This window comes from Giraffa tippelskirchi, chromosome 5, assembly GCF_054371585.1.
Source record: "Giraffa tippelskirchi isolate mGirTip1 chromosome 5, T2T-mGirTip1v1.2.pri, whole genome shotgun sequence".
Lineage (NCBI taxonomy): Eukaryota > Metazoa > Chordata > Mammalia > Artiodactyla > Giraffidae > Giraffa > Giraffa tippelskirchi.
This window is the reverse complement of record NC_137279.1, coordinates 120,578,950-120,605,871: the sequence shown is the minus strand read 5'-3', so window position 1 is coordinate 120,605,871 and position 26,922 is coordinate 120,578,950. Positions and strand designations below refer to the sequence as shown.

The 26,922-nt window shown below is 36.8% G+C and overlaps 1 protein-coding gene and 1 long non-coding RNA gene across 2 annotated transcripts in view; one reads left to right on the top strand and one right to left on the bottom strand.

The window, feature by feature from the left end:
* The window catches only part of SLC30A7 (solute carrier family 30 member 7), a 103,441-nt gene extending 95,412 nt beyond the window's left edge, over positions 1 to 8,029 (top strand). The window contains exon 11 of the mRNA XM_081493139.1: positions 7,153 to 8,029. Coding sequence (XP_081349265.1) covers positions 7,153 to 7,200 — 48 coding nt within the window. The 3' untranslated portion in view covers positions 7,201 to 8,029. The remainder of the gene's footprint in view (positions 1 to 7,152) is intronic.
* The window catches only part of LOC145507181 (uncharacterized), a 349,446-nt gene that overhangs the window by 38,934 nt on the left and 283,590 nt on the right, over positions 1 to 26,922 (bottom strand). The gene's annotated exons all lie outside the window — the stretch shown is intronic.

Below are 26,922 nucleotides of genomic sequence, written 5' to 3'. Positions count from 1 at the left end.
GCTTGTGGCCTGTCACCCTGGATTCTTAAGAAGTGTCATGAAAGGAATAAAAGGAATGATAGGGGTTTCTTCTAAATTAGAGGAGACTTCACAATTAAATGCAGTGTGTGGTGCCTGATTGGACCTTAAACTGGGGAGAAACATCACAAAGGAAACTACTGGGTAATCAGGAAATTGAAATATGGATCCATAATAGTTCACATAATTGTGTAGGTGTTAAACTTCTTGGGTATGATATGGTATTGTGGCTATAGAAGAATACTTATGTTCTTAGGAGATAACATGCCAAAGGCTTTAGTGGCAGAGCATCAGGATGTCTAACTTTCCAATGCTTCAGCAAAAGTGAAAAGGATTACAAATAAATACACATACAGAAAAAAAAGCAAATATGGCAAAATGTTAGCGATTAGTTTATATAAGTCATGGGTAGATAGATATTTATTGTGCTATTCTTTTGTCTTTAAGCCTTTTCAAAATAAAAAATTAAAAAATAAAACTTCAGTGGCTCCTCATTACCACCAGGATAAAGCCCAAACTTTCTAGTATGACCCAATTAACTTTTCAAGCCTCTCTTCTGCTATTATTCACTGCCATGTACTTCATACTCCAGCCCCGCTAGACTATCTACTTATCTGTGTGAGACAAAAATCCTACTCTAATGTAACAATTCAATTGTTACTTTCTCTCTAAAGCCTTAAAGACCCTTCTAAGCCTCATACTCAAATGAAAGAAAAAGAGAGGGACAGATGGACAGTTTAAATTCAGGACCTTAGCATAAATTAAATGATCTCTCTTGTGTAAGAAAAGAGAGATGTATGGTTATGTTCCTTTGGAATAATTAGTGAAATGGTCTTATAACGTAGGCAACAGCAAGACTTATTCTACTGCAAAACAATATACTAGGGCCACTTATTTATCTTAGACTTTTAAGAACCAAGTCTTTTCTTAGCAGATGCTGTAAAAAATCTGTACTATTATGAGTTTCATAATGCAGCATGTAAAAACCTTCACAGTAAGTCAGAATCCTTCTCACACCTCCTCCCTTTTTCAGAGGCAAAAAGGCTAGCCTTCAGCAGCCTTCAACAACCTTGCTTTCCACTGCCATTTCTAGATCATTTCTTCTTTCCTTCAGTCTATCGATTTTCTCCTGGTTACACCATGTCCTTCCCCCCTCACAGCATGAGCATCTGTCCAGCTCTGGAATACCTCATGCTGTCCTAAATCTTTGGCACTTAAGTCACAGTTCTCCCTCTGAGAAAGGAGTGCGATTTGTATGTTTAGAAATGCACAAGCAGTGGTGTCTGTGCTAAGAACTGCTGAAGTTGTCATTGAAGTATGTGGAGGGAGGTTCTTTTGGTAACCGTAGAAATCTTGGCTTTGAAAATGGCTGAAATTGAAAGTTTACTCAGCTGCTTCTTTGGTTTTGGGAGCAGTATTTGGGTTTTGAAAATTTTCAGCTCTAAAACATGTTTAAGCCTTTTTATCAGCTAAGGTCAAACCAACTTGATTTCATGCCTTGCAGAGACCAGGGACTGTCTTAGGCTTGCAGTGAAAATGGTTCAACACATTTTTCCCAGTGGGGAGAGTGAGGTCACCCTACTCATAACTTTTATTCCACACATTTAATGATTGTAAGTTGATGTGTGATAGTTATTTTGGTTCTGAAATATGTGAAATTGAAGGTTTTTTAAAAATTATTTTCCTTTTTTGCTTATGCCCTCATCACACATACTCATTATGCTGTGAGTATATCCTAGGGCTTGCAGTAACATTTACAATTCGTGAATTGAAATTTTTTTACATTTTAAAAAAATTTAAATTTTATCTTAATCATAGATTTCACTTACCAAAAGTAATAAAACTCAGATTGCTTCATTTTTTAGAAAAAAATTACACTAATGCTTTAAGTACTTTTCTTGTAGGAATACTAGTGGCTTTAGTTCCAAAAGACCAAAAGAATTTTCTCAATACCTGGTGCTTCTATGATATTTTAAAGTATTTTTCTTAGAGCTGGTCTTAAATCGATTGAAAAACAATTTTTTTTAAGTTCTTGTTAAAATTTGTGTGGAGATAACTTTGAGGTTAACATTAAATTTGAGAACTGTAGCTTTTTGTTTTGTTTATAAATCTATAAGCTTTGTGACTCTTCTGGAACTGTACATTAAGCATGTCTTTTTATTCTCATTTTCCATAGTGATCACTTAATCATGAATGGTTAAGGCAGCTGGGTTGCTGTCACTAATGTAGAATAATACAAGTGAATTGGTAGAAGTCTCTTCAGTACTTATATTTCTTTGGGATTATTAGTTAAGTGATCATCCAGTTTTAAACTACAAGGTTTTTGTTGACATTGAAAAAGTCCATTCTCCTCACTGCATGCGCTAACTTTTTAAAAATGATGTATCTTTTGGGAATTGATAAAATAGAAGATATTTACATTTAGTATTTGAACAGGATGTGGACGTGGGAAACTGGATGAGGAAGGCAGTTTATCGTTTTATGTTTCTTGTTTTGAACTGGCTGATACCATATGTTAATTTTTTAGACACACTTTTGTTTCGAAATAATGTTAGAAGAAAAATCTAGAATATGCTTGGGTTCATAACCCTCCTCAGCTCCACAAAGCAGAAAAGACAGTTTAACTTAATGCATGTTACTTACTTTTCAGTAGAACTTCTATCTTGATATCTTCCATTTTTTTCTTCTCTTCTGGCCTGTTTCTGCCTGTTAAGTCCTAACTCCTCAGCTTCCTGCTTCAGCCTTCTGTGCTCTAGTCTCTAGGCTCAAAATAGAAGTTAACCCTGATACCCAGAAGGAACCTGAAGAGCTTCCTCACTAGCCCAGTTGAGAGTTCCCCAGGATTCAGAACTTCCCACCTCCACCAGTCTCCTGCATACACAATCCCTTCAGTATTCCTGACAGCAGACATCACCCCACCTTGTTGTGTCTCCTGGGAGGTGAGAGTAGAAAGGAGGAAAGAGCTATCCAGCCTTCCTCGTGGCGAGCTGTTTTTCCACCCTTTCCTGTTTGTGGGAGGTTTTAATCTTTTGTAATTATTGGTTGTTTTTCATTAATCCACAGGGTTTAAGTGCTCATTTTGTTGATGGTGGTGGAAATAACAACAGCATCAGCAGCTAGCCTTATTGAGAGCCCTCCACATGCCAAGCACTGTGATGGGTACCTAATGTATTAGTCTATCCTTACAAGACAGGTGGGGTGTTAGCCCCAGTTTATAGAAAAAGGAGCCCAGACCCACGTTACTGTTCATGACTTGTAATTTCATCATATTCAGTCACTATTTCATGAATTCAGAGATGATTCTGTCTGTTTTCACATGAAAGACTAAGGCAGTTTTTCAAAAATTCATTTTTATGGGTAAAGATTAATATAATACACTCAGTCAAAAACTAAAGTGGAAAGTTTCTGTAGTTTGTGAGAATTGGTAGAGAAGTACAAACAATCAGTAATTTTCTGTAGCCATATTCTTGTTTATTTTTCTAAATTTTTATTGCTGATTTATTTTCCTTTCCACAGCAATGAATATTTATGGCAAATATTCTAAGTCTATGACATCAGGTTAACAGTTATTTTCTTAGAAGCATAGGTGTTAAAAATAACTGTCTTTCCCATTTAAAATTTTTAACTGATTTTTTTATGGTTTGTACATGATTCTCAGGATATAAGACACAAGTATTCTATGGTTTTCACTTTTTTGAAGGACAGCCCTCAGCAGGCCTCTGAGTGCTAGTGTCATCCCAATAGTAGAATATTTAAGGGAACTGAGCATCGTTTTGATCTCCTGGAGTATTTGTCATGAGAATAAACTGTATAGGAAACCTAGTTTGCGTTCAGAAAGTAGGTGACATACTATAGGAGTCTTTGAAAATTTCACTTTTTCTCTCTACTTTGAAGGAAATTGAGAAAAGAAAATGGGAACCTGGAAGGGTTAAAGCTGTGCCCATCTAACACTTTTTCTTTTAGAGCTTTTGTATGAAGCAGTGGGCCCTCAGGGGAAAAATACCAGCTTGAGTAATTAACTCATGATTATGCAAAGATCAATTTACCTAGCCTCTTTGTTTTTCTTCCTTTTTTTTTATTGCCTTGGGCTACCTCATTTCTTATTACCATCTTCACTGTATTTGGGCCGAGATTTAGGAAAATGGCAGGGATAATAATGGGAGACCAACATATTTTGTCCATTTAACTTTCATTAACATGTTTGTTAAAAAGAAAAGAAATTAAGCCAGTATATTTGGGCAATAAAGAGTTGGACACAACTTGACCACTGAACAACAACTTGAGGTTAGATATACAAGAAATTTGCAAAAGGGGTTCCTAAGTATAGTTATTTTGGGGCCCATCTGGGTTGAGTAAATCAAATATAATCAATCATACTTTGTTTTCTATAGCATGTAAAATCATTCTCATATATTCACACATGATCCTTACAATAGTGCCTGTTATGTAACAAGCGTTTATTAAATGTCAAATACTGGATGAATACACAACAGTTTTGTGAGATAGGTGCAAATATTGATATTTATCCACAATTCTAAAATTAGAAAAACTGAGATTCTGTTTCAGTTTTTAGCTTAAAATTATAAGATATTAAGTTCTTTTTTCTGCCACAGACCTCTTTAAGGAGTACGTGCTATTAAATGCATTTTCAGAGAACTTTAACTTTATGACAGCAAAGTTTTTCCTTTTTAATGAGACAAAAAAGCTAACATGTTTTCTGTGCTGGAAAGGCACTGGGGTCTTATTGGGCTTTTTATTTCATTAGAGCAGCTCCTGCCTCTTTGGGCATTCATAGTGTTGGACAGAGCCCTCCAACTTGAATGCTAGGGAGAAAGAAAGCCAGGCTAGAAGCAATGCTTTGAGGAGCCCAGAAATTCCTATGAAAAGGTAGCATTATTATTTTATCCCCCACTCTGGATTTTCCTTTCTTTTAAATGTTCTGATTTACTTTTCATTCTGTGTTACTGACAAAGTGCTTATTGTAACTGATTGTATGGTTTAATTTTTTTCAAGTTGTTTATTTGAAAGAAGGAAATTAGCAGTATTTCACTTCATCCAACAAATCTTTGTTAATCACTTACTGTGTGGTGGGCACTACTTGAGGTTCTGGGAGTCAGCAGTGAAAAAATCAACAATCTTTTTATTTCAGAGAGAGTCCATTATAAATGGAGAGTGACAATAAACAGATTCACAGCAAAGAATTTTATAATATATTAGAAAGTGATGTGTTATAGATAAGGAGAGCAGAGTAGGGAGACCAGAGGTGCTGAGGCATTTACCATTTCTTGCACCAAGCTTTGTTTTTTTTTTTTTCTTCATGGATGGATAGATCTATAGATAGATGATATCTATCTCATCATCTCATCTTACATACTATATATACTTGCTCGTTTATCATCTCACCTCCTTCCTAGTTCCCAATAGCTTGTAAACTCCATGAGCACAAGGTATTTCATACCTGTTTTGTTGGCTATTGTATTCCTAGGGGACAGAACAGTACCAGGAATCTAAGAGATGCACAAAACGTATTTGCTGGATGAATGAATTGACTGCATTTTATATAGGGTGGTCAGGGTAAGCCTCACTGACATCTGAGTAGAGATGTGACAAGAGAAGGGAGTATGTCACGTGGCAGTCTTGAGGACCATTGTTCCAGGCAGAAGGACCAGTTGTGGCTGGAACAGAGTGACCAAAGGGAGAGGAGTACAAAATAAAACAAGAGAGGGAATCAGGGACCAGATCATGGGAGGGCTTTAAAGGCCACTGTAAGGACTCAGACCTAAGGACTAAGGGAGATTAAACTGTTGTTGGGTTTAAGTGATAGAGTGACAGCAGCGTAGTTGCTCTGCTGGAAACAGACCAAAGGAGTGCAAAGGTAAAAGAGTGAAAACTAGATCACAGGCCGTTACAAAATACAGGTAAGAGATGATAGTGACTCGGGCCAGGGGAGAGCAGTGGAGGGGCCATAAAGTGATCAGACTCTGAATTTGCATTATTTTGGAGGTGAGGCAAACAGATTTTGCTAATAATGGGTTGGGAGTGTGAGAAAGAAAGATCTTGCAGTTGCAACATTGAGGGAGGAATTGAGCTGGAGAAGATACCTGATCAGCAGGTTTGAGGGGAGGAGATAGTGATCAGCTTAGCTGTGTTTCGGTGCTTTCAGACATTTATAAGTAGAACTGTCAAGTAGATGGTAGGTAGGTTCCAGCCTACAAAAAGTGTGAGAATGTAGATGGTACTGAAAGTCTGGATATTGGGTAAGACCAACTAGGGGGGAGTATCAAAAAACAAGGGATCTGAGGGTTGAGTCTTTGGGTATTTGAGTGTTTATGTTCAAAGACAGGAGGCAGAACCCACAAAGGAGACTGAGAAAGACTGGTAAGTGAGGTAAAAGGGCAACCAGTGAGTATTCTGTGGAAGCCAAGAGTGGGAAAAGTGTTTCAGCAGGAGGAAAGGATTCCCCCGTGTCCTTGCTGCTAGACTAGCTACTAAGATGAGGACTGAGAATTGAGGACTGATCTGAGCAATTTAGGGGAAGTGGTTGGCAGCAAAAGTTTGGTTGAAACAGGTTCAAGAGAGAAGAGGAAAGGAATTGTAGACAGCAAATATAGAAAAATTGATACAGAAGAGATGGGGGCAATTTTGAGAGCAGTGTCCTTGAATAGCAAGTTTATATCCAAAATTGAAGGGAGGAGTTGGAGTGTAAAGGAATTATTTCAGTGTTTACAAATCATTTACCATAGAAAGATTTAGATGGCATTGACTTCTGATTTTAATAGCCAAATCATCAATCACTGTGGTGTTCTCTCTAGGAGAATACAGGTAGGTGGGTAACCTCATTTTTCCAAAATTCACTTGGGCAAGGCATGTAATTAGTAGCACAGTTTTCTTTTGTAGAGCTATATGGAGAATCTTTTTGTTTGTTTTTGTAACTGATTAACATACTTTTTTCTAAAATAAAATTATTGGCACTTTATGATGAAAAATGGACAATTCTTTCCCAAAGACAGAAGAGAAAAATAATTCTTCCCTTTTTCAAAAAGGAAGAAAAACAATTTTTTCATACTACTTTTCAGAAATGTATAGCCTGTTATAGTTTGTTTAATTTTCTCTTTTTTTTTTTTAACTTTTCAGGCTGGAGTGAGACAGCTTTATGTACAGATTGACTTTGCGGCCATGTAATGAGTGAAAAGAAACTTTTCACTTTTGGGGGGGACCTAATTTTTCTGGTACTGTACAATCCTAAACATTGTACCTAGCTTTCTAAAAAGAAAAATCGTCACTACAACTCCCCAGCGCCAAGTAGACCAGGTAGAGTCCACCGTTTGTGCTCTGCCGGGAGTTTACAACTAAGGGGGTCAGAAGTAAGAGGATCTCTCCTGGACTTCTGGTCTTGTCTTTGTGCTCTTCTCACCAAACCATTTTGATTTCTGAGGTTTCTAGTTTTGTTCCAGGGTACTGTTTTCTTGTTGTTTCCTTTTTTTTTTTTTTTTTTTTCATTTCAAATGCCCTCACTCCCACCCCTCATCCTAGCCAGTAAGAAATTCAGACTGTGGGTCTTTAATCATCTGGAATGTCTTCACTGAAGCTGCTGGAAATCACTGCTTTCATTCCCACAAAACCAGTGTTATTTTAAAAAAGAAAAAAAAAATAAGAAATGGAAATCTGTTTTATATGTAATGTCACAGTTGTTGACGTTTTTCAATATAATCATATGTTTGTGAAATTGTTTGTACCTTGCAAACTTATGAACCAAACCATATTGGGTTTTCAAAGTGCCTTTGTATCAGAAAATGTATTTGCCAGCATAGAAATGTTCCATCAAAGGTCATGTATATGTTTTTTTTTTTTTAATGGGTATTCTGTATTCTGTACAAAATAAGACTCTTGTTAGTAACATATACAGATGTCTTTTTGTGTACTTCAAGCATGTGTTTAGATACAGAAAAATTTGCCTTTTATTCCTCTCTCATCAAAAAATAAAAGGTGTTATTTTGCTTTTTAAATCAAATTCAGTTATTATATTAAATTATTTTGTGGACTATGCTTTCAAAACTTTGCAGATGCTTCTGTTATACGGACAGATGTTTTGACTTATGACATCCGCTAAATTTCAGATTTCTAAAAAGCTACTGTGTCTATGATAAACTTTCCTGTATCTCTTTGCTGTTTTTAAAGATTCTCTTAATGAAAGGGAAAAGCATGTAGAGTGAAAAGAGAAAAGGTTGTGACAATGTTCTTTTGCTTTTTCCTTCTTGCTCTTTCGTTTTTCTTTCTTCTCCTATAATTTGTTTCCTATGCAAGCATTACAAAAATACAATTGCTTTCAGGAATCCTAAAGCAGCATTTTACTGAGTTTGAAGTATTGAAGGTATGGAGTAAATGTGGTAATGTAGAACTCCTAACACAAGTATCTTGGACGTTCATAAATAAGTTGATTTTTAGGTTCTTGTTTATTTGAAAAATAAAATTGCAATTCAAGATAAGTGCTTGAACACTCTACTTAAATATTCTCTGTGTTTTATGAAGAAATTGATCTGCATAGATATTTTCCCACTGTACTCCATTTTCTCATAGTGTGCATTCCCTTTTAACTGAAAGGGAAAAATTAAAAAATTTTTTTTTGTGGGGGAGAACCCTGCAGGACGGAAATGAATGTTTAGAATGAAGATAAGTGATAAGCACTTTTTCACTGATGTGGCAGAAATCACTGTTGGTTTTGTCTTAAGTTTCAGAGTACCTATTTCTGTATTTCTGACCTACAATTTATGAAATATATCATGAACCTACAGACTACTTTCTTCATGCTTTTCTAAACCACTGCAGATTGCCATGAGCTATTGATAGTCTCCTTTTTCTGCAGATTATGTAGTATTTTCAAAATATTTTTACATACTGCCAGGCAGTTCTGAAGCTAAAAATTCCTGTCAACAGAATGCTTTTAACTGAAACAATTGTTAAGATGTTTCAAGTGGAAAATATAAAAGGAAATGTCCTGATAATGGTACTGCTTTTTCACTGTAAGTGTAAGTAGTCACTTGGAAGTTTACATCCACTGCCAAGCCTGAGATATTCTGTAGGTTTTGGCATATTGTGGAAAGTGACAGATCTGCATGAAGGCAGGGACTTTGATGTGTGCCTTTAAAAACTAATTGTGTGAAACTGTACTGATACTTCACATACAGAGGTAGTATTTGCATTGGCCTGTAAGATTTACCAGTGCACACTGAAGATCCAGTTCTGCTTTTCACTGAGTCCTCCATTCCAAGCGAAATTTTCTGTCAAAATATACATCACTCTTACTTTTACACTCTCAGTACACAAGTGCCTGAGTGTGGTTTTTTAGGACATTTGACAAGATGAAACTCTTTATTTTGCACCTGTTATAAGAGAGCGCCAATTCATATCATTTCACAGGTTGGCACTAACATTTATGATTTAATTAAATGTTCTTAAACCTAAATGTTCTTAAACCTGTGTGTACAACAGGAAAACAATTTTTTTTTTTCTCACTTAGGAAATACTTTTGTCTTCTCAGTGTTTTTGGCACAGATGTATTGCTAAAGTAGATAATTTCACTGAGAAATACTACTTGATTATTCTTATAAAATACATTTAGAATGTCCCTATTGGGGATTCTAATGTTGGGCTAATTTTTGGGAAAAAAATCTGAGATATAATTTTGCTAATACTTTAAAAAACAAAATATACTCTGGAGAACAAATTTATATTGCTCAGGGAATGTTTACCTTGCCAAGTAAACTTCCCTAGATAGAAATACAGCTAGACTAGTTTTGTGTTTTTACATCTAAGAATATATTGATCAAGATGAAGGGCTTAACCTATTCCCAGCTCCCTTATTTTGCTGGCTCCTTGTGCGCTTTGTTGAATGACAGTATCTAGTTCATCTGTAGCTCAGTGTTCCTCATACATCCCCACAGCCTCTTCTGCAGAGACATGAGGAAGTGGAAACAGCTGTAACTGGCATTTCCCATATACCTGGAATGCTCCAGCATTCTTCAAAGCCTGTTTGTATACACCAGTAGCCAAAATACTGTGACTTTTGTGCACCTTTGTTTAACAGCCAAATCAGTGACTCCAGATGCAGTTGATTAGAGTTATATAATTTTTTTTAACCTCTTATGGAATAATCAATTTAATAGACGTTATTAATATGGTAGCATCCTCTTACATAATTCTGGGGCTTAAGTATAAAAATAATTCATCGCTGAACATAGAATTTTAGAGTCTTACATCCAAGGAGACTGTCCATAGAAGCAGTCTCGTTCTACCTCTCATTTTACAGATGAGAAAACTGAAGCCCAGAAATGCTGTCATTTGCTCAAGGTCACAGAGATAATTATAGTTTTCTGACTCCAAGTCAAGAGTTCTTTCTACTCTTCTGTGCTGTGTCTCCAGTGTAATAATATTTGCCTTTATGTAAATGTGATGAAGCATTTTTAAATAAAAGACATCTGACCTCCATTTTTGGTACATTAAGGCACTTTATAAATGGAGTTTTACTGTCTTATTTTTCATAGCTAATTATGAGGTTTAGAATATTATTTCCATAGTATTCTTTATGAAAGATATAATTAATTTTTTACTCTTTTTTACTTTTCTACTGTTGTGTAACCAGTTCCTGATTTTTTTTTTTTTTAAATAGTGACATCTCTGCATTGGATACTTTTAACTTGTGAGTAAATTTTTCTGTTTATTGCCCAAGACTAAATCCAATTTAAGGCCTGCTTAGTTTGTTTATGTTCTGTGAATTGATACTTTTTAGAAACCAGGCTAATTCACAGGTCATCATTTCATTCTTGTTACTTTTAAGTTTTCAGTCACTGGAGGGATCTTAAATTCTTAACATTATTCTCAGAGTCACACAAAATTGGGCATTAAATGTTGTATAGAACAGAACAAAAATTTTAACCGGGTAGAATTTTGAAGTCTTATAGAGAATCCCAAATGCTAAATTGCAACTTTCAACTCTTCATTAAAAACATTACCTTGAGAAAGTTAAACTTTGTTTTTCATTTTGTCACTGTCTTCAAAACAAATTATTTTCCAATTCACAAGAACTTTGCCAAAAAAAAAAAGGAAATGAGTTTATTCTTCGAAGAGCATTCAATAAAAGTCTTATTCAGAGAAGAAGATTGTTTGAAGACATGATCCCCAAAAGTCTTCATGATCTAGATCTCTACCACAGAATCAATACAATGAAAAATTATGTATCAAAAAAGTATTTGCAGATAAGTATAGTTTTATTTACTATAAATCAGTGTGTCTTTGATGAGGGTGTCTTTGGTTTATGTTTAACCATTTCCTAACTACAAATTGTACAGAAAGAACACCCTTTTATTAAGTATTTATCTATCAGGCTCTTTGTATGGCCTTTTTCATGTTATCACATGTAAAATCCTTATATTTTATAAAAAAAAGAATGTTGCATGATTTTGATTGATCTTTTTCAAATATATTTTATCTGCTGATTCTCCTAATATGCTTATGAGGAAGAAATTCATAACTCCATTTTACAGATGAAGAAGCTGTTTTGAGAGAATGTAAATGAACTGACTGGGGAATGGCCAGTAGTAGAGCACTGATTCTAGATTGAGTACTTTTTGGTGACAACTACTCTGTTTTTTGTATGTCATTCTACAGTGATTTAAAGATCCAGGAAGTTATATCAGACTTAAATACACTCTCCTATAAAATTATGAGGCTTCCCAGGTGGCTCAGTGGTAAAAAATCCGCCTGCCAAGCAGGAGACACAGGTTTGATCCCTGGGTCGGGAAATTCCCTGGGGAAGGAAATGGCAACCCACTCCAGCATTTTTGCCTGGGAAATCGCATGGACGGAGGAGCCTGGTGGGCTACAGTCCACGGGGCCGCAAAGAGTTGGACAAGACTGAGCGGCTAAGCACAGCACATAACGTTTGTTTAGACTCGTTCCTTCTTTGGATCCTCTCCTACGCTTACCACTTTTGCCATTTAACTTCTACTCTGCAGACTAAAATGAACAATCAGAGCTCCTTTAAGCACTTTTAAGACCATTGTTTGGAAAAATGTAAAATGTTTTCTTGACACAGAGTTAACTGCTTAAAAGGGACTGACTCAAGTGTCAGCGCCAGTGTGAGTGAAGAGAAACACCTCCTGGCCAAGAGACATTAATTGGTAGGAAGTTGTCTTCTAAGAAGTACAGATGATTTTGCATTGCATGAGAGGGATGTGTACAATTTGATTTACATTACATTTTATAGACGGTATAGCTCTTCAAAAGGAAGAAATATATTTCACAATTAGTATTAATCTATGCTTAAACTTAATACTTAACTGTGAACTCTTCCCATGGCTTTGAAAATTTTAATATTTGTAACTTTGATCATGGTGGAAAGTCTGTAAAAAAAGAATGTCTTTGTCTCATACATCCTATTGTCACCAAATTTAGCATGAATTTACACTTACATGCTCAGTAAATGTTTGGTTAACCAGTGAGTAACTATTGTAGTCAGCAGTGGATATGCAAGTAAGGTAAAACCAGTAATTTACTGTTTATTACAGAAGACATCTTAGCTTTTCTTTGGCATTTTTGCACAGATAAGTGACTTTATATTCACTATGGCCATTTTTTTTTTTAAAGTCACCCTGTAAGCTACTCCACTTTAATACAGGAACAGTGGGAATATGGAGATGTTTTCCATTTTGCACGCTGCGTTGGGACAGCAATTTGGTAGAACTGGGACAGTGGAACCTGGATCACCTGAGTTTTTATATTTTGTGTATTTTGAATGAGAAACCAGTCTCTCTTTTTATAGGAAATTGTCATATTCCTATTATCCAATACTTTAAGGGCCTGTGTATAACATTCTATTTCATTTATCCCAGATTTATTTTCATCCAAAACTCTTTCAAAGGTCTATCTTGAAAGTGCTTCTATAAAAGCAACACTACATGTATTCATTAAGTGATTTAAATATTCCTAAGGTAGTTTATATATCTTCTCTTTTTCCCCTCTAAATACTAAATTTTAGTAGAGCTTCTGTTTCTTATTTTCTGTCTCTTTTCATTACTGCTGCCAATGTAAAACTTTTCTTTCACTGGCAAAAAAAAAAAAATAACTTTGTTTTGAATGTTAGTATTTGAATTTTATGTATCATCTGTCAATTAGACTCAGTATTCTGTTTTGAACTAGACATATCCTGTCAAGAGCTTGTCATGTAGTCTCATCACTTCCTCTAACAGCAACAAATTTAGTGATATATCTGCCCAAGTGATATTTTGCCCCAACATTTGTGAGTCTGATCAACAAACAGAATGAGTCTTCTGTATCAGAAATACTGTGAATGAAAAACTGCCAAATCCCTTCTTGGTATATTTTAAATACCCCTACAACACTTTACCTCCCTGTCTTTAATGGTTTAAACATATGGCCAAGTTTGATTTGGGTTTGATTCCTTTGGTGAAGAGTACACCATCAAAACATTTCTAAATAAACATTTGCGCACAAGGCTAGGTTGGAATGTCAAAGACTATATTGTAATTTGGTTTGAATATACTAGAGTGAGTAATTATGATTTGCCTAAGAACAACATAACAAATTCCAAATGTGTATTTCACCTTTTTCTACTTGAAGACATTCATGTATTTTGTTTAACCTCAGATGTATTTAAAAAGAATAATAAATGATTGTTACCAAAATTCTTCCAATAAAATTTCTGTTAAAAAATCTTTACCCGAATTGTCTATTCGTTTGATGAGGCTCCAATACTTCGGCCACCTGATGTGGAGTTGAGTCACTGGAAAAGACCCTGATGCTGGGAAAGATTGAGGGCAGGAGGAGAAAGGGGCAACAGAGGATGAGATGGTTGCATGGCATCATCAACTCAATAGACATGAGTTTGAGCAAACTCTGAGAGATGAAGGACAGGGAAGCCTGGTGTGCTGCAGTCCAAGGGGTTGCAAAGAGTCGGACACAACTGAGTGACTGAACAACAACAACAACCTTAGTTGTCTATTAGTTTGATGAACTGAAAAGACCACTGTGAATTTAAGTTATTGGAACAGATTCTGGAAGACTTATGGAATGTAAGTGAAAGAATGATTCTCAGGGCCCAGGAACAGCAAAACTGATCAGGAGAGAGGAGATAGTTGGAGACTTGGAAATGTCTCAACACTGAAGAGCCTCACTGTAAACCCTCCTACTCATTATTTTACCTCATAAACAAATCTCAAGTATCTCCAGATATTTAACCTTAAATTATTTTCTCACCTTGTTCTCTATCATCTCAGCTCACAGGAAATGAAGACCAAAAACATCTGACCATTATCCTTCCAAATTTTTTCCTCTAATCAGAAGAAATCCTTTTTTAAAATAACTTCTTCGCAAAACCCCAGATCCCACTCATCCCATCTTCTCAAACATACTCTTATCAAAGCAGTCTCTTCCTTACCATCAATCTGTGCTGTACAATGAGGGCTTTATCCTCAGTGTGCGTGTTGTCAAGTATCTCATGTGTGGTCTACATGCACTGTTTCTGCTTGCTCTCTAACCATTTCTGTAGCACTTACTAATATAGCTTCACTCCTCCCTAGTTTGTAGAGTTCTTGTCACGCCATGGCAGAACTACCAACATCTCTAATTTTACTTTTCCCACTCAAATCTCTTTTCAACTACCATTCTGTTCAGAATTCCTTAAAGAATTCTTAGAAATCTAAATACTGCCTTTGCCACCTCCCATTTCCTGAATCCCCTATCAAAAAGTCCTCATTTATTGGAAATCTTTTAAGTTCACCTTTTCATTCCCACTGCCCTGTCTAGTACTTCATTGCTGTGTGCAGAGTCGCAGTCTGGAATTGTCTGACTTCTCACCTATTCAATGCCCGACTCTAGCCATCTCCATTTCAGCACACACACACACACACACCCTCAACACGCCACAAAAACAATTCTGGCCTTAGGAAGTACAAGGAATTTCTGCTGAATCAGACTCCTATCTAAGTTCTTTTCAAATATTTCCCCTATCCTGGTTTCCTGACTACCTTCTGCTGGCCCTTTTGCATGGTGGACTTTGACCTCCTAGAGCTGAAGCACCTGCCGGGGATGCCCTGCCCTGCCTTTCCTGTGCTCTCTGGAATCAGCCTCTGGCCTAAGGGAAGTCTATAGTGGTCTGTCATCAGCCCATTAGAGCAGCCCTTTCTGTTTACATACATGTTTAGGCAAATTATTTACTATAACAGTTCACTACCCAATCTTTGAGTTTTTGCTTCCTTCCCCCAGAAGCCAACTTGTGTTATACTAACGAAGTAAGCTTCCCAGTTTCCACTTTTAATTCCTTCAGCTCAGGAATCTTGAGTGGCTCTCTTAAATGTTCATCAAATACAAATTCCTCTGAATAATTTCAGCAACTTGTAATGCTTTTCTTTCCCTCCTTATTCAATCTCATTACTCATGATATGGAATAAGCAAACTTTGCATTACTCTAGACCATAGAAACAGCAAAGAAAGGGAGAAGAAGCAAGCAGGTTTAACAGATTAGACAGAATGACAATAATTTACTGTTTTTCATTCTGCATGAAAAAGAGAAACAGACAACACCACTTTAACAGGATTCTTGCTCATTCAAATACTCTGTCAGCTCATCCAGCTCTACTTCTACACTTTAAAGATAATTTACCATGAAGTTCAGGCTTTAATAAAGTCCTATAACCAACAGGAGTAATAATAGTATGATAATACTCATCTGGCACAGTTTAAGCAATCAAAATTTATTGAAAAAATGGATAAATTATGCTTTTAATATGAAGTTTAGCACCTATTTGAAAAATAGTTCTATATGGATTGGCAATGTGAACTGTATTCTTTGTACAGCATCACTGCTAAAGCCAGAAGAAAAACAAAATAATATGAAAACAAAAGCATTCCTCAAAATATTTCCTGACTTTAGGAAAGTCAGAAAAGGATAGATACTGTTTCAGAGCAATTAGAACCCTGCCATTTGCTCTGGACTTTTGAAAACATTGCAACTGCTTCTAAAACTGTAATAATAATAATAAGGTCTGTCTGATTAGCCATTAGGGTGTTTTTCTACTCTAGGCATTGTTAGATCAGATTGTTGTTCAAGTTCACAGGGGTTATCTGTCCTGTATGTGCATCATACTACTTCCCCCTTGAGCAATAATTTCTACACAGTTCATATTGATTTCCTCAGAACTTCAAAACAAGAGAAAGTCACTACATTTGTAGTTAAATCAGAGCAAAGACCTCCCATTGGCTTCCAAAGACAATCTGGTAGTGGTGGCCACCAACTAAGGAAACCCACAAGAACTACAACTGAGAGAAGAATTTTTCTGTTTGATAGAGTTATGATTTCAAAAGGGTAGTGTATACCCCTGTTGCTTTTTCCCTCTGTCCGCCTCTGCACATGGGTCAGAACATAAGCCCAATCATGAGAGTCACAGAGCAACAGAGTAAACAGAACTCCAAGTTTCTGAACAGAGCACCAAAAAAAAAAAAAGAACCTAGGGAACCAGGAAGTAGTGAGATCATGAAGAAGAGCTCATGAAAACAACCTTGAAAAGTCGACTATCAACCCCAATTTTCACACTCAAGTCAGTAAGGCTTGTATCTGATCCTTCCTACCTGGCATACCAAAAGACTAAATTATCCAACTGCCTAGGGCCCAGCCTGGGTCACATAAACTTGAGATAGATCAAAAAAGAACTGCAGTCCTTGAAAACCCAACTAACACTGGAACCTCACCCCATGGAAGGTACTAAATAACAGAGAAAACAGATTGGGGAAAAAAAAATGAACAGAGCTCAGAGACCTGTGGGACAATAAGAAATGTCTTAACACTTTTGTTATCAGATGCCCAGAAGAGAGGACTCTACATACAATGATGAAGCCCGAAGTGCTGAAAAAAATATTTGAAGAAACAATGGCTGGTAACTTCCCAAATCTGGTGACATAAACCTAAGATACAGGAAGCTGAGCAAACGCCCAAAGGATAAATGCTAAAATATCCACAAGAAATGCAACATGACCAGATAATTACAATCAAAATTCACAAGCTTTACATAAATGTTAACAAGTTCATTCTAACATTCATATAAAAAGGCAAAGGAACTAAACTAGATACAATTTTAGAAAAAGAGAAAACTAGAAGAATTACACTAGCTATTTTTAAGATTTACCATAAAGCTAAAGAAATCAAGACAGTGTGCTATTACAGAAGGGAAAGAGACATAGACCAACAGAATAGCAAAGAGTTCAGAAATAGATCCACACAAATACGGTCAACACAATTATGGTAAACTGATTTTGACAACAGTACAGAAACAATTCAATAATGAGTCTTTTTAAACAAATGGTGTTGAAGCAATTGAATATCTCCATGCAAGAAAAGAAAAAAACCAGAACTTTCATCTAAAACTCACACTTCATACAAAAATTAACAAAATATACTACAGATAAGTGTGAACTACAAAAGTAAAAAATTTTAGAAGAAAACATAGGATAAAATCTACATGTCCTTGAGTTTGCTTATTGGTTCTTATACAATGTAACAGAAACATGATCAAGAAAAAGTTAATAAACTGGATTTCATCAAAATGAGAAACTTGTGCTTTGCAAAGGCATAGTTAAGGGAATAAAAGGATAAGCAGCAGATTAGGAGAAAATATTTACAAATCAGTCTGACAAAGAACTTATATCCAGAACACGTGTGCTAAGTTGCTTCAGTCATGTCCTATTCTTTGCGACCCTTTGGACTGCAGCCTGCCAGGCTCCTCTGTCCATGAAATTTCCCAGGCAAGAATGCTAGTGTGGGTTACCATGCCCTCCTCCAGGGGAATCTTCCTGACCCAGGGATCGAATCTGTGTCTCTTACGTTTCCTGCATTGGCAGGCAGATTCTTTACCATTAGTGCCACCTGGAAAGCCCTATATCCAAAATAGATAAAGAATAATCAAAATTTAACCATAAGAAAATTCAAATTAAAAATGGGCACAAGGCATGAACAAATGTTTCATTAAGCAGGGTGTAAAAATGGTAAATAAATACATGAAAAGATGTTCAACATCATTAGGCACTAGGAAAATGCAAATTAAAACTATGATGATATACCACAACACACCTATCAGAAGAGCTAAAATAAAAAACTGTCAATATGAAGTGCTGACAAAGATACACAGCAATGGGAACTCTTACATTGCTTGCAAGAAAGCAAAATGACATAGATACTCTGGAAATCATTTTGGCAGTTTTTAATAAATGTACACTTACCATATGATGCAGCAATTGCACTGCTGGGTGTCTACTCTAGAGAAATAAAAATCTACATTCATACAAATACCAGTATGAGAATATTTTAAAAACTATATGTATAACTGCTAAAAATAGAAAAAACGCAAATCTCTTTCAAATAGTGAATGGATAAACAAAGAATAGTGTGTTTATATAAAACTACTATTTAGCAATTTAAAAAAATGAACTTCTGATACATGCAATAACTTGGATGAATCTTAAACAGCGTTTTATTGCAAGAAGCCAGTCTCATTTACATGATATTCTCAAAAGAACAGAACTACAAAAAAAGATCAGATCAATGGTTCCCAGGCATTATAGATGGATAGAAGGGGTGAACATAAAGGGACAGGTGAAGGAGTTTTTGTGAGAGAGAGAACTATTCTGTGTCTAGATTATGAAAGTAGTTTCACTGTATAATAGTTTAAAATAGCATTAAACTACCTGATGAATAGTGCACATTTTTCATTTTACAATTTCATTTATTGAGGTTAAATAACATAAAGATTAGATTAGGAAGATTAAGCAAATAAAAACACAGGCACTTGATTCAATTTGAAATAAATATTTTCTTAAATGTCCCAAATATTGAACAGAACATAAAAGTATTTTAAAAAATTGTTTATCTGAAATTCAGCTTAAACGCATCAGTTCAGTTCAGTTCAGTCACTCAGTCGTGTCCGACTCTTTGCGACCCCATGAATTGCAGCACGCCAGGCCTCTCTGTCCATCACCAACTCCCGGAGTCTACCCAAACCCATGTCCATCGAGTCGGTGATGCCATCCAACCATCTCATCCTCTGTCGTCCCCTTCTCCTCCTGCCCCCAATCCTACCCAGCATTAAGGTCTTTTCCAATGAGTCAACTCTTCGCATGAGGTGGCCAAAGTACTGGAGTTTCAGCTTCAACATCAGTCCTTCCAATGAGCACCCAGGATTGATCTCTTTTAGGATGGATTGATTGGATCTCCTTGCAGTCCAAGGGACTCTCACGAGTATTCTCCAACACCACAGTTCAAAAGCATCAATTCTGCGGCTCTCAGCTTTCTTCACCGTCCAACTCTCACATCCATACATAACCACTGGAAAAACCATAGCCTTAACTAGACGGATTTTTGTTGGCAAAGTAATGTCTCTGCTTTTAAATATGCTATCTAGGTTGGTCATAACCTTCCTTCCAAGGAGTGAGCGTCTTTTAATTTCATGGCTGAAGTAACCATCAGCAGTGATTCTGGAGCCCAAAAAAATAAAGTCTAACACTGTTTCCACTGTTTCCCCATCTATTTCCCATGAAGTGATGGGACCAGATGCCATGATCTTAGTTTTCTGAACGTTGAGCTTTAAGCCAACTTTTTCACTCTCCTCTTTCACTTTCATCAAGAGGCTCCTTAGTTCTTCTTCACTTTCTGCCATAAGGGTGGTGTCATCTGCATATCTGAAGTTATTGATATTTCTCCCGGCAATCTTGATTCCAGCTTGTGTTTCTTCCAGCCCAGCGTTTCTCATGATGTACTCTGCATAGAAGTTAAATAAGCAGGGTGAAAATATACAGCCTTGACGTACTCCTTTTCCTATTTGGAACCAGTCTGTTGTTCCATGTCCAGTTCTAACTGTTGCCCCTGACCTGCATACAGGTTTCTCAAGAGACAGGCCAGATGGTCTGGTATTCCCATCTCTTTCAGAATTTTCCACAGTTTATTGTGATCCACACAGTCAAAGGCTTTGGCATAGTCAATAAAGCAGAAATAGATGTTTTTCTGGAACTCTCTTGCTTTTTTGATGATCCAGTGGATATTGGCAATTTGATCTCTGGTTCCTCTGCCTTTTCTAAAACCAGCTTGAACATCTGGAAGTTCACGGTTCACGTATTGCTGAAGCCTGGCTTGGAGAATTTTGAGCATTACTTTACTAGCATGTGAGATGAGTGCAATTGTGTGGTAGTTTGAGCATTCTTTGGCATTGCCTTTCTTTGGGATTGGAACAAAAACTGACCTTTTCCAGTCCTGTGGCCACTGCTGAGTTTTCCAGATTTGCTGGCATATCGAGGGCAGCACTTTCACAGCATCACCTTTGAGGATTTGAAATAGCTCAACTGGAATTCCATCACCTCCACTAGCTTTGTTTGTAGTGATGCTTTCTAAGGCCCACTTGACTTCACATTCCAGGATGTATGGCTCTAGGTGAGTGATCACACCATTGTGATTATCTGGGTCGTGAAGATCTTTTTTGTACAATTCTTCTGTGTATTTTTGCCACCTCTTCTTAATATCTTCTGCTTCTGTTAGGTCCATACCATTTTTGTCCTTTATCGAGCCTATCTTTGCATGAAATGTTCCTTTGGTATCTCTAATTTTCTTGAAGAGATCTCTAGTCTTTCCCAATCTGTTGTTTTCCTCTATTTCTTTGCATTGATCGCTGAGGAAGGCTTTCTTATCTCTCCTTGCTATTCTTTGGAACTCTGCATTCAGATGGGAATATCTTTCCTTTTCTCCTTTGCTTTTCCCTTCTCTTCTCTTCCCAGCTATCTGTAAGGCCTCCTCAGACAGCCATTTTGCTTTTTTGCATTGCTTTTTCGTGGGGATGGTCTTGATCCCTGCCTCCTGTACAATGTCACGAACCTCTGTCCATAGTTCATCAGGCACTCTATCAGATCTAGTCCCTTAAATCTATTTGTCACTTCCACTGTATAATCATAAGGGATTTGATTTAGGTCATACCTGAATGGTCTAGTGGTTTTCCCTACTTTCTTCAATTTAAGTCTGAATTTGGCAACAAGGAGTTCATGATCTGAGCCACAGTCCACTCCCGGTCTTGTTTTTGCTGACTGTATAGAGCTTCTCCATCTTTGGCTGCAAAGAATATAATCAGTCTGATTTCGGTGTTGACCATCTGGTGATGTCCACGTGTAGAGTCTTCTCTTGTGTTGTTGGAATAGGGTAACCCTATTTTATCTGGAAATCCTAACAAAAATGCACAGATCCTGAATCTATATAACTTAATGAATTTTGGTAAATATTTATACCTATACAATCAACACCACATCAAGATACAGAACCTTTCCGTGACCACGGTGCCTTTCTGTCTCCTTCTAGTCACTCATCACTCTCTCTCTTCTTCTAGTCACTCTTACTCTCTCTGTAACCACTGTTTTCTTTTCAAGCACTGTTTTGCCTGTTGCTATAATTCATATAAATGGAACTGTACTCTTTTATGTCTGGTTTCTTTCATCTATTTTTTAAATTCACTCAGGTTTTTTTTGTCAATGATTCATTCTGTTTTACCGTAAAGTAATATTCCATTGCAAAACTTACTACAATTTTTAAGTCCATTCTCCTGTAAAGGACACATGACTTGGTTCCAGTTTGGGGCTATGAATAAATAAAGATACAAAGTTATAAACATTCATGGACTATTTTTTGTCAGTAGGTTTTCGTTTCTTTTCAGTAAATACATAGGACTGGTTTTGAAAGTTCATGGTATGTTTAATTTATAAGAAACTGCCAATTAGTTTCCCAAGGAGTTGTGCCAATTTTTATACCTACCAGTAATGAGATTTTCAATTATTACATACCCTGGCAACTTTTACTACTATTAGCCCTTAAAATTTTTGACATTCTATTGGCTTTTCTTTCCTGTTTGTCCATTTTCTATTTCACCAGTTTCTGCTCTTATGTAAAGTACTTGCTTCCTTCTCAGTCAGTTCAGTCACTTAGTTGTGTCTGACTCTTTGTGACCCCATGGACTGTAGTACACCAGGCTTCCCTGTCCATCACCAACTCCTGGAGCATACTCAAACTCATGTCCATCGAATCAGTGATGCCACCCAACCACCTCATCCTCTGTCATTCCCTTATCCTCCCGCCTTCAATCTTTCCCAGCATCAGGGTCCTTTCCAGTGAGTCAGTTCTTCACATCAGGTGGCCAAAGTATTGGAGTTTCAGCTTTAGGATCAGTCCTCCCAATGAATATTCAGGACTGATTTCCTTTAGGATGGATCTCCTTGCAGTCCAAGGGTCTCTCAAGAGTCTTTTCCAACACCACAGTTCAAAAGCATCAGTTCTTTGGCACTCAGCTTTCTTTATAGTCCAACTCTCACATCCATACATGGCTACTGGAAAAACCATAGCTTTAACTAGACGGATCTTTGTTGGTAAAGTAATGTCTCTGCTTTTTAATATGCTGTCTAGGTTGGTCATAGCTTTTCTTCCAAGGAACAAATGTCTTTTAATTTCATAGCTGCAGGCATCATCTGCAGTGATTTTGGAGCCCAAAGATATAGTCTCTCACTGTTTCCACTGTTTCCCCATCTATTTGCCATGAAGTGATGGGACCAGATGCCACGATCTTAGTTTTCTGAATGTTGAGTTTTAAGCCAACTTTTTCACTCTCCTCTTTCAGTTTCATCAAGAGGCTCTTTAGTTCTTCTTTTCTTTCTGCCATAAGGGTGGGGTCATCTGAGTATCGAGATTATTGATATTTCTCCCTGCAATCTTGATTCCAGCTTGTGCTTCATCCAGCCTGGCATTTCACACGATGTACTCTGCATATAAGTTAAATAAGCAGGGTGACAATATACAGCCTTGATGTACTCCTTTCCCGATTTGGAACCAGTCTGTTGTCCCATGTCCAGTTCTAACTGCTGCTTCTTGACCTGAATACAGATTTCTCAGGAGGCATCTCAGGGGGTCTAGTATCCCATTTCTTTAAGAATTTTCCACAGTGTGTTGTGATTCATACAGTCAAAGGCTTTGGTGTACTCAATAAAGCAGATGTTTTTCTGGAACTCTCGTGCTTTTTCGATCATCCAGTGGATGTTGGCAATTGGATCTCTGGTTCCTCTGCCTTTTCTAAAACCAGCTTGAACATGTGGAATTTCCCAGTTCACATACTGTTGAAGCCTGGCTTGGAGAATTTTGAGCATTACTGTACTAGCGTGTGAGATGAGTGCAATTGCACGGTAGTTTGAGCATTCTTTGGCATTGCCGTTCTTTGGGATTGGAATGAAAACTGACCTTTTCCAGTCCCGTGGCCACTGCTGAGTTTTCCAGATTTGCTGGCATATTGAGTGCAGCACTTTCACAGCATCACCATCTAGGATTTCAAATAGCTCATCTGGAATTTTATCACCTTCACCAGCTTTGTTTGTAGTGATGTTTCCTAAGGCTCACTTGATTTTGCATTCCAGGGTGCTTCCTTCTAATTACTTAAAATTTAATACACTCTGCTTTTCTAGCTTTCTAAAATGAAATTGGATCACTGATTTTAAAATTTTCTTCTTTTCTAAAGCAGTAAATTTCTGAACACTACTTTATTTGCATCCCACAAATTTTCACATTTTATGTTTTTACTCAATTAAAAATATACTCTTTAATCTCCAAATATTTGGGACTTTTATAGATATCTTTTGCCAGCAATTTTAAATTTAATTCCATTATGGTCAATGGCCAAGCATATGGTCTACTTTGATAAGTGTTTCATGTGTGCTTGAAAATATCTATTCTACCACTGTTGACTGTAGTGACCTAACAATTTGACCTAAATGGTTGTTGTTGTTCAAATCAATACTTTTACTGATATTGTTTACTTCTATCAGTTGCTGAGAGAAGAGTGTCAAAACCCTCAACTTTGATTGTGGCTTTGTCTGCATCTTCCTCCAGTTTTGTCAATTTTTGCCCCATGTATTTTCAAGCTGGTATTCAATGCATACACATGTAGGATTGTCTTCTTGATGAACTGCCCCTTTATGAAGAGTATATCTCCAGTATACTCCACCTTTTTAAGTCTATTTTGTCTTATGCTAATACAGCCATTTGTTTTCTTATGCTTACTGTTTGTATTGTTTATTTTTTCCCTATTCTTCTACTTTCATCCAGAGTCTTTATAAAGTTTAACTCTTGGAGACAACCTTTAGTTGAGCCTTTGAAAAAAATTCTAGTCCTTTTAGTTGGACTACTTAATTTACAACTGCGATACCAATAAGCAATTATTGGTTTGGCTGGATTTAAGTTTACCATTCCACTATTTGTTTGTCCTTTGTCCTATGTTTTTTAATGTTTATTTCCTCCTTTCCTGTCCTCTTTTGGTTAATTATATGTCTTTCAGTATTCAATTTTAATTCCTCTAATTTTTTTTTAACTTCTGCCGTGTGTGTGTGTGTGTGTGTGTGTGTGTGTCTGTGTGTGTCTGTGTGTGTGTGTGTTGGTAGTAGTTGCCAAAGGATTACAACACATATCCTTAACACAATCTACCTACAGTTATTATTCTACTACTTCAAAGAAAATGTAGTAATCCTGCAACTGTATAATTCCCTTTCCCCCTGCAACTTGTGTTATTGTTTGCACATATTTTATAGCTAAATAAAAATGTAAAAATAAATACATGCCACAATACTATGTTATATTGTCAGTTGTCTTTTAAAAGTGAAAGTTGCTCAGTCATGTCCTACTCTTTGCAACCCCACGGACTATAGAGTCCATGGAATTCTCCAAGCCAGGATACTGGAGTGGGTAGCCATTCCCTTCTCCAGGGGATCTTCCCAACCCAGGGATTGAACCCAGGACTCCCACACTGCAGACGGATTCTTTACCAGCTGAGCCACCAGGGAAGCCCAAGAATAGTGATCTTCCCAAGCCAGGAATGGAACTGGGATCTCCTGCACTGAAGGCAGATTCTTTACCAACTGAGCTATCAGGGATGCCCAATAGCTTTTAAAAACATAAATCAAAGAAAATCTGATAGTCATTTATACTTACATATTTATTATTTCCTTTCTTCCAGCTGATGTCATTTACCTTCAAGCCAAAACACTTCCCTCAGCTTTCCTTGTAGTGTGGGTCTGCTGGTGACTAATTCTGCTTTCGTGAAGATTGTTTTATTTGTATTTTTCTGTCTTATTTGTTTTCTCTTCTGCTTCTGGGGACCCAATCACGTATATGTTCAACTGCTTGATACTGCCCCACATGGCATTGAGGCTCTGTGCTCTTTTATTCTTCCCTCCAACCTCTTTTCCTTTATTCCTCAGAAAATTTCTATTCATCATCTGCACTCTGTTGTTAACTTCAACCATTTGGGTTTTTCTGTTCGTTTCCATTACTCTGCTAAGAGTACTCATTTACATTAATTCACTACAACCACTTTTCCTTTTCATCCTCGAACACAGTTCTGAGCTGCTTTGAAATCCTTGTTCGCTAATTCCAATATCTGGGTTGGTAGGATCTCTTTTTACTGTGTTTTTCTCTTTTTGACCTTAAGTCATATTTTCCTATTTCATTGCATGCCTCATAATATTTTACAGCATTCGAGGTATTGTTGATAGATTGATTCATTTGGTTATCATGCTCTGGAAGTGATAAGCTTTGTTCTAGCAGGCAGGTAATTATTGGCTAGTCACCTTGATTTCACATTATGTTAAAGATTCTGTCTTTAGTTTTAGCACAAATCCTTAGCCCTAGGCACAGCCTTTACTGCTAATATACAAACATTCTAGGGATTTGATGCAAAGCCTAAGGTACAAGCTTTCTAACTTGTTGGGATTCAAACTCTTGAGTTCTCTTGCAACAGAGAGCAACAATCTCTGCTCAGCTTTTTCTGCCTCCCAGCTATGGCTTTCCACCAGGTTCACTGGAGTCTTCCCTGAACATGCACAATGCCAGAGTCAGCCAAAGATTTAAGAGGAAATCACATGCAGATTGGAAGTCTCCTCCCTCAGTGCCACCTTCATTTCTAGAATTCACTCCTTCAATTTACAGCTCCTACAGCAGCAGCCAATTCCAACAGCTTGTCATTAAGACTGCAACTTTCTCTTCCATTCTAGCTTCCCACTCACTAGACTGACTGGTAAATGCCCTGAGGGAAAAGTTGTGTAAGTATAGTTCTCTTACTACTTCTGGTCACTCCTTGGTGCCTTTAGACAGTTATTTATTATGTTTTCCCAGAGTTTATCATTGGGAGAGTTTGTACATTACAAGCTATTCCACCACTACCCAAACCAGAAGGCCTTCATTTTATAATTCTTCATTGTTTAAAAAAAAATACAGAACTGTTACTTAAATGTCTTTGGCTCTCTTATTTTGCATCTGACAGATTGAAAGAATGTTTCACATATATTAAGATATCTTTTATCCCAAATGAAATAACTCAAAATAATCTATTAATTGTTGCTCCCAGAAAGTAGGGAAGTAGTTGCTCAGCTTTTAGTGAATCTACTGAGCAAAGAGGTCAGATAAACTGATTAGGCCATGGAAACACAGTTGACTGACCTTGAACAATATACGGGTTTGGGGAACTGACCCTTACATATAGTTGAAAACATCCGTGGTTCCATATCCATGGATTCAACCAACTGCAGATCCAACCAACCAGACCGTGCAGTACTGTAGTACGTATTTTGTGGACCTACACAGTTCAAACCTGTGCTGTTCAAGGGTCAACTGAAATCAGAGTTAGACAAACTAAACTACCATGGAGCAAAGCTATTTCTATTATGAACTGATAAAAAGTATAAGACTTCATAGTTATGAAACATAATAAATGGAGTGTGATTTACAACTAGGAAGAAGAATGTGGCTACTTGCATACATATGGAGGCATATTAACTGTT